Consider the following 9,346-nt stretch of genomic DNA (forward strand, 5'->3'; position numbering starts at 1 on the left):
CCAATATCTGCATGGCTAACTACCACCCACTGTACCCGACCATCGTATCCGCTGATTCCAGTTAGTTTGGCTTAGGTGCTGTTTTGCTACAAGACCAACTGAGTGGAGAGCACAGAGTCGTAGCCTACGCGTCGCGCTCCCCCACACCAACAGAGCAAAGGTACAGCCAAACGGAAAAGGAGGGCTTGGCAGTTGCATGAGCTGTCAAGCGGTTTGACGAGTATGTCCGGTGCCTACACTTTACCATCAAAACCGATCACTTACCGCTAACGTCCTTGCTTGGTTCCATGGATGTCGATGCTTTACCATCAAGGATCCAAAGGATTCGACTGAAACTCATGAGGTACCAGTACATAGTATTGTACGTTTCAGGGAAGCTGCTGGCAATGGCTGATACCTTTTAAAGAGCCCCCGTCACATCAGCGTCTCCAGCAGAAGAAAACCAAGTGGAGTTGTACGTGAGTGAGGTCGTCGGCAATATCGCGGAAGGCGCACCAGTTAGCCTTAAAGCGGTTCGTCAGCACCAGATGATGGATGGCGAGTGTGTTACCCTCGTGGGGTACTGCAGGCGGAGTTGGCATCGAAAAACCAAAGTGCCATCAAACCTCTCGAAGTATTGGAAGCACCAAGGGAAGCTGGCTGTGTGCGATGGACTGCTACTTGAAGAAGGGCATCTGATGATTCTGGAGGCTCTGCAGAGGGACGTCTTGGATTCACTTAACTAGGGTCATCAGGGTGTAAACCGATGCAAGGCCCGTGCGCGTGATGCTGTTTGGTGGACTCATATAGGCCAACATATTGTATCTATGGTGGAATCATGTGAACGTTGTGCAACTACCAGAGTCTAGCGTGCCGAGCCTCTCCTGCCAACACCTTCAATGGAGTACCCATGGCAACAAGCGGGGGCAGATTTGTTCCACTTGGAGGGACAAAATTTTCGGCTGCTCGTGGACTACTATTCACGCTATCCAGAGGTTATCACGCTACGCAACACTTCCAGCCAAGTGGTGATATCGGCTATCAAGGGTGTCATGGCTCGATTCGGCATACCGGAAGTGCTTCGAAGTGATAATGGCCCCCAGTTCTCGTCACACGAGTTCTCAAGTTTTGCCCAGAGCTATGGGTTTAGACACATCACTAGCACTCCTGGTTATCCTCAATCAAATAGTGCAGCCGAAAGGGCTGTTAAGACTGTGAAGGATCTTTTCCGCAAGAGCAACGACCGGTTCCTGGCACTGCTGACGTATCGTGACACGCCAGGGGTCACAGGGTACAGCCCGTCCCAACTTCTCATGGGGCGACAGTTACGGACACACATTCCCAGGAACCCAGCCAAGCTGTCACCAGACCTACTACGACCAGACGTCGTCTTCCAAAAGGACGCCGCGGCTAAGAAAAGGCACACTCGGGGCTTTAATCATCAGCAAGGGGCGAGAGAGCTCTGGGACCTCTCCTCAAGAGACGAAGTGTGGGTAACTGATGTAGAGTGCCGGGCCCAAGTTCTTAGCCGAGGCCAGCGTCCACGATCCTACACCGTGGAAACTCCCAGCGGAGTTATACAACGAAACCGACGGCATCTAGAGCACTATTCCCCAGATCTCAGTGTGTCAACCCCGGTCTCTCTTCCAAGCCCGGGCCCAAACCAGGAGCAAAGATTCGACCAGGAGGAACCATCACATGGCCGGCAGCACGATACGAGTACCGGTGCAGACCCTGAAAGTATACCCCACCAGGTTACCAGGTCCGGAAGGCGTGTGGTCCCACCCAAAAAACTGAATTTGTAGATGTTGGAAAGGAAGATGAAGTGTTGTTGTATTTTGTTATATTGATCCTAGGTGGCGTCACTTACCCTAACACACTAACAGACGGCGCCACAAAGGGGTTACAGGTGTATATATTGTTACGTACAATCCAAATGGTGTACGAATAACTGTTTATTGGGGCGAACTTATGCCCGAAAAGTAAAGAAAAATGTAGCGGCGTCTCTAACAAGCGATCAGCAAAAAAAAAAAAAGAAAAAAGGGATCAATCTCCGAGAAACTCTCGAGCGGTGCACCACTTCTTTTTCATCGAAATCCTGTGCTGAGGAGGCGCGTGCCGTCACGGCCTTTTCTTATTTGATCATCAAGCCGCTGATCTCTTGGGGGGCGCACGAACTAGCGAGCGTAGTTTGAATACTGCGTTTGCCTTGCGTCAATATATATGGTATCCATAAACATGACGGGGAAGTCAGTCGCCGGCCCAGCCCAATGTCGCGTTGTCATATCGATACTCTCGACACTATTGTCTAGTATGTGGCCTGTATATGAGCAGTATTCTACCATAGTGACGATTCTATATATAGTACTGGTCTTGTTTATATATGTGATATAGCGGCATACATGTACTTGACAACCTATTTTGATGGAATATGTGTGAGATTATTTCGATATCATAATATTTACTGCTGTGACGACATTGATGTCCGACTGATTACATTTGGCGCTTATCAGCTTTGACCTTATTCACGCCACAAAAAGCGGAATTTGAAGTTTATAGCTCATTTAGCTGATTTTAGTGGAAATTCTCAGTGTTGGCTGTTTTGACCAAATATGAAAACATATTGAATATGTGCCAATTATAAACTGCTGCTTTTCCAATAGTTACATAGTACTGTAAATACTTTTGTAATTTACTCAGTATAATTGCTTTTATACCAAGACTGTCATAAGTTAGGGTATTTTGAATATATGTTGCTCATATTTTTGCGGAATTGCCATTCATCTGTTTAATTATTTCTCTCGTAATTTGAAGTAGTTGTTGCATATACAATATGTTTATTAATAGATAATAATATGTGTAAGTGTTTAAATGATGCTTTAATTTCAAGAAGTTCGGAATGTTTTGCTACTCTGTCCAAAAACACCACTTTTCTGCTCCGAAATCAATGTCACTTTTATACTAGTCGTCATTATGGTCATGCATTATGATCATGTGTGTGTAGAGATACTACCTTAATGTATCGTGTTGGTTGCATTTTCAATTCATATATTGTATAAAAAGAAGTTTAAAGGGTTCAGTTTTCAGGGTATGCATATAAAACTCTATGGAAAGTTCGATCCTTTCAGTACTTTTATGGAAGTGCTTGCTTTTGTACTATGTTTTTAGCATTTGAATAGAGCAAGCAGCCTTTGAAAAGATGCTGTTACATTTTGGTCTGGTGGTTACCCCCAAGCTGTATTTAGTAGTGTGCTTGTAATATGCATTGACTATAAATAAATCACATTTGAGAGAATGTGTAGTGTGCACTAAGAGTTTATTTTGACAATGTCAAGTATGGTTACCTACACAGTAGAACAATTTTGTCAAGACTACTTCAACAGCTGTGACGGGTATTATAGGCTGAGCAAACAGGCCATTTTTGAAAACAGTTATCAGAACTACCCTATTTAACGAATTGCTTTAGGTATACATACAGATACTACCAACTTTGGGGGACTGTTTAATTATTCCTCTCTTGCTATGTCTCGAAATCGAGACAGCAGTATGTATAAAAATAATAAATAAAGCCTTTTCTATTTCGATGGCACCCTATGGGTATTGGGATATAAAACGAGATTGCATAAAGAACAGGCATGTACAAGTAAAAGGGCAATTGTCTCAACATATTCATTAGCTAATATTTTCCAAGTAAGGTCTCCAACATGTCCTTTCAGTATCGTAAAACAGCAATGCTGAGCTGCTTAGTTTTTGCTCGTTGTGTTATCAAAATATCCAATGTATGGTGGTATCATTCGTGAGTATGCTGCACACTACATAGCTGTTTCATAGTGAAAACGAAAGTGTTGTGAACTCTCTTCTTTGTGCCTTGTAGGTTCCTTCACTTTTTTTTTCTTGTGGTCATCCCTCGGCAAGTCAGTGCACTTATATCTTGAAATCTCGTATGCCTCCTTCGGCCAGTCTGCGGTGCTTGAGTCCTGTAAACTAAATAAAAAAACATTTAGTACTGCTCTTTTTTCATACAAAAAACATTTAGTACTGCTCTTTTTATATACATTCCATAAACACACATAGGTCATCTGCAACACAATGCGGCTTTGGCAAGTACAAAAAGAAGTCTCATACTTCCATACACAATCTTTGAATTGTAAGGGTGGATATCTGCACGAGACTGCAACGTTTGCGAGCGCGTAACCATAAGACATGCCGGATCCTTTCTTAAATGCGAAGCATTTCTTAGCGAACTTTGGTGACTTTGAGCATATCTATCTATCTATCTATCTATCTATCTATCTATCTATCTATCTATCTATCTATCTATCTATCTATCTATCTATCTATCTATCTATCTATCTATCTATCTATCTATCTATCTATCTATCTATCTATCTATCTATCTATCTATCTATCTATCTATCTATCTATCTATCTATCTATCTATCTATCTATCTATCTATCTATCTATCTATCTATCTATCTATCTATCTATCTATCTATCTATCTATCTATCTATCTATCTATCTATCTATCTATCTATCTATCTATCTATCTATCTATCTATCTATCTATCTATCTATCTATCTATCTATCTATCTATCTATCTATCTATCTATCTATCTATCTATCTATCTATCTATCTATCTATCTATCTATCTATCTATCTATCTATCTATCTATCTATCTATCTATCTATCTATCTATCTATCTACCCGCTTACGTTTGGGTGCTCTTGTGGTCACCCCCTAGACTTGGGATGAACCAGAATCAGCATGGGAGGGTAAGATGGGTTGACATGAATATGACGCGCTGGTCAAGACATGGATAATGTCACAATCTCGTCGCGTACGTCGTCAAACACTTCCAGCCAGACAGTGCCACATACCCATGGGCGGATATGTGCCACTGGTATACGGGTTTGTGCCACAGGGTATTGACACTTATTATACCTTCTGGAACGATGAGAACACACATGGGTAATTTTAACGCGCGAGAATTAAGAAATACCGGACATCAGTAGCGTCGATAAATGAGTCTGAACCAGCTGGCATCGAACCAAAGCATTCTTCATGGCAATTTAGCATTTTACCACAGAGATACGCCAGCTAGCCAGACTACTTTTCAAATAGACCCTAATCTTCGTGTAACGTCAGTAGTGGTTGCAGTGCTATCTACATAATTTTATAAACACTACGTATGTTCTTCTTTGATACAGCCGTCACGTCAGGTTAACGTGGATTGTAGTTAGCTGACATGCGCTAAAGTTGATTTATGTAGAAGTGCTCAGGGCCAGCATCCTCGTGAGCATCAGCGCTTTATATCAGCTTCTGGTGTTGCTAATACTCTTGTTTTAGTTGGCATCACTGCGGAAGTGCAAACAATCGGTTATATAAACATCTGCAACTCCTCCAAATATGTCTGTGAGTGCTACATTTGTACATATAGTTCGCGTCATTTCATGCCGTGTCTCTCAATACAAAAAATACAACACGGTCACCTTCCCTTCGCATGCTTCGCATAACGTCGATTGCCAGGTATGTGGGATCTGCCAAATTTTTTTCTCTGGAGTTTTCCTGGAGTATCCGTTCCAAATAGGCAGACTTTGACAGCCTCCTTCACAACTCGAAATGGCACATTATCCAGAGAGGTTCTACAGCCGGAGTGAATCATGGAGATGACAATGGCTGAAAAAAAAACAATACATATGACTTTAATGACTGTGCCTAGTTTTATGCTTGGCAAAGGGCAATGTCAAATCTAGTTGTTATGCAATGGCAGCAAAAAACAAAAAAACAAAATTGAAGATGCACTGCCTCCGCCAAGAAATTATGGCTCTCCTCAAGAAAAATAATTATGTTTATATTTACAAATCAAGCAGACTTTTTGTGTTGTTTTATGACGGAACGTCTTGAAAGCAGCACCAACATCCTACAGTTTGGCTGGGTCTTGGAACTTTATCATAATACGTCAAAAAGGTTGCCGGTGACACGTACATCAGCATCTCATCTAGAGAGTCATCAGGCCTATGCTTCGCTCTCGACGCTTAATTCAAACTTCTAGAAGGAGGGCTGATGGCAAATATGGCCATGTCCTGACATGGAGTTGAGCCCAACTGCGCATATTGTGTCGTGTTGTGCATGATTGCTTTTACAGTGTGCAAAGAAAAAAATTACAGGTGCATATACAAAACAAAAAAACCACACTTCGCAGAATTCAAAGCATTTATGTAAATATCACAGGTGTAGACTTGTTAGCTTTTTTCAAGTGGCCATTAACGTGTATGCGCCCATGTAATGATTACTGAAACCGAAAAATAACAGTCAAGTTCCAATTACCTTTATTATAATTTTTGAACTTCGGGTCATGGCCCGGTAACCCGAACAACGCCCCACTAAAACGGAATTAAATAGGTGCTAGGAAACTTCTGAACCGGTAACAAGAACAACAATAACCTGATCTTCCAAAACGCCAAATTATTTTCATAGTGTTGCACTAAATTAAACTAAAAACTTGTTCTGCCGGGTTCTACCACTTGTTCTACCATTTGTTCTACCACTGCGCTTTGGAATACTGAATCAAAGCGCATAGCGGCACATTCAGAATCAATCGATATATCCTTACATTCGTGTGGTATTGGGGTTTGGGTTCGGTTTTAGAACCGGTTGGCTGGCCCCGGGGGGGGGGGGGCATTGTACATATGTATATATTTAGTGGTGCTTGTGTATAAAAAAAAGAAAGTTCCTGCTTGGCTACCGGCTGCTGCGAACTTTTTGTCGGCCGGTGCTTCAGCGCCGTGCCCTGTGTTCTCCGTGCGGCGCGTCCGCCGCGCGATACTACATTTTGGCGACGAGGTTCTGCAATCCACGAGCATCATGTGATAAGGAGGGCATCGAGTCTTCTTTCTCGTGCTGTCGACTCAGCACCAGTGCAAGCTACCTCACCAATGCGGTATTTCCTGAAGATTACCTGCTTGAGACACCGAGACCATACCTGCATTGCTCTGCGTCTACTCTGCTAAATGTGAGCCATTCTTCGTTCTATTTTCTTCTACTGTGTAGCTCACATTCATGAAGGTACCTAAGGATATTTTGGCGGATTGACGGGACTACGGACTTTGACACATGCAGTGGCTTTACATATATTTGCGCATCTGGTCTGTCTCGGCAGCAGCATGTTCCCCGCAATTCCACCACCTCCGTTCCTGCAATGCCCTGGCGTGCCTCCGATTCTGTAGACGACTTGGCGTCGCGTCGTGCAAGTGTACGTCGACGCGGTGGTCCTGGACGCTACGCCAGACATAAAGAAGGCGTTGATGCTCAACGCGCTTGGAGTGGAGAGTTTACAGGCTTATTACAAAGCTGCTGAAGGGCAGACGCTGCTTGACGGCCTCCAGGCTTCAGTAGTTGGCGCAACATGCGACGCGTACCAGCAGGCCTTAGCTGTTATGGACGCATACTTCGCGCCGCCTGAAGACGCTTTCTGTGTACGGGCCCTATTCCGGCGGAGAGTTCAAGAACCGGACAAGACTCCCGTCCAATTCATTCTAGCGCTTCGGCGGTTGACCAACAACTACAATTTCGGCACCGCAGCAGAGAAAATGATACAAAAGCAGATTAACATTCCGAGAAATTACTGAATTCTATCGATTCGGCCACGCGATTTATAATAAACCTTGTAAGGGCTTTACAAAGGCAGAGGGACGCTTACTCCGGACTCGCTCGCTGGATTCCGTGCCGACCGGTTGTGCTCTCGTGATCTTCGACGTCAGCGTAGCTCTGGCCGACTGGGCTCGCCCTACGTCATCTCCTGACGCTGATCTCCGACGACAGGTAGCTCTGACCTACTGGACTTGCCCTACGCCATCTCCTGACGCCGACAAGAGCTCTCGCAAGTGGTGCCTTGTCCTCGGACCTCTGTGACCGTGTTTCCATCTTTCCTATTTCTCCTATCCCTGCGATATGTCCTCGTTCGCTGGCTTAGCGCATCTCTCTCTCTCGACACATTTATTCCTATCCTTTTGATTCCTCCTCATCCCCATTCCTTGTGAGCTACTGTTTAGGTGTCGCACCGTGAAGCAGGCAGTTACGGGGCTCACTTTTCTCTTCTTTTCCTTCTTATAAACATAAACACGCTTACTCCTCCACATTTACACCAATACACTGCTGTTCCCGGCAGTTTTCAAATATCTTGTTCCTGCGTGTACAGAAAATTGTCCGCACTGTGCGGAGTAGTCCTCTGACATCTTCCATATGGTGTGGGCATGCCAGTCAACTCCGAACCTCACCCCAAAACTCATAGAGTTTCCTAATATACACTAGAGGGAACTCTGGTGCTATTGTTTATGGGAGTTGCAATGCACGGCGCTTCAGCGGGCACGGTAATGATGAGTAGCACGCACGTCTGTCTAATCTTTGTACTTCTGGCCTGCTTTTGGCTACGTGTGTGTTCGTGGGGCTTGGAGCTGTTTTCTCACGAAACGAAAATCAGCAAATTTCAGCGGTTGTGCTTCACCACCTTATTCTTTTAGACTTACCTTTTCAAATCGGGTCACGAAGTTCAAAAGGGTTGAATCTTTTTTTGAAAACAAAACCGAAACACAGCAATAAACGAAGCCGCAAGTATGATTCGCCATCCGCAGCAAGTACGAAGACTAGGCAAATGTGTGCACTACCCATCATTCCTATGCACGCTGAACGATCGCAGCGAGAAAGTCCCTTCTAGTTAATTTTACACTCTAAAAAAGAGCGAGTAAAAAGGGTGTATTTTTGTCCCACAACAGTAATCGTCATTTATATTGCGTTCCATCCTTGCGCTATCGCCCCGCGCCCGGTGCATTCCGGTCACGATCAACATGCCTATTATCCACGTTACATTGCATTTTCGATAGAAAAGTGGCCAGCGCCGAGTTTTCAAGAAAAGAAGCGCACGTAAGCCTGATAACGATTATTGTTGTGGGACAAAAAGACACCCTTTTTACTCGATATTTTTTTAGAGTGTAGGAAACTCTAAGCCCAAACCAAGCCCCATCCGGGAGGACTGGGAGGCAGCCATGCTCTGCTGTTTCGACCTGACGAGCCAGAAGGCCTTGGACAACCGAGCTCGAGTTGCGTTGGCTGCCAATAGACTTCTGTAACGAGGAGTCCACCCAGTGTATGTGAGGGGTAGCCCACACCGGCCCATCTTCCTCCTACTTCATGTATATGAATACTATATAATAAAATTTTTCTCTCTTTCCAGATTTTGCACGGCCTGCGTGACCCCGATGTGCTTAGGTCATTCGTTCAGATAGGGGACGCTTTGACAGTCCAGGCAGCATTGGGACATGCCAGGGAAGAGGAGCGCGTTGACCGCACGTTGCAGCAACTGACTA

At 44.4% G+C, this 9,346-nt stretch overlaps 1 protein-coding gene across 1 annotated transcript; it reads left to right on the plus strand.

The window, feature by feature from the left end:
- The first annotated feature begins 878 nt into the window (after positions 1-878).
- Positions 879-9,109, plus strand: LOC119178025 (uncharacterized). The gene is made up of 2 exons (XM_037429195.1): positions 879-1,733; positions 8,969-9,109. Exons 1-2 carry the CDS (start codon positions 879-881, stop codon positions 9,107-9,109), a joined length of 996 nt encoding a protein of 331 aa, XP_037285092.1.
- The last annotated feature ends 237 nt before the right edge of the window (positions 9,110-9,346 follow it).

Source organism: Rhipicephalus microplus, chromosome 1, assembly GCF_043290135.1.
Source record: "Rhipicephalus microplus isolate Deutch F79 chromosome 1, USDA_Rmic, whole genome shotgun sequence".
NCBI lineage: Eukaryota > Metazoa > Arthropoda > Arachnida > Ixodida > Ixodidae > Rhipicephalus > Rhipicephalus microplus.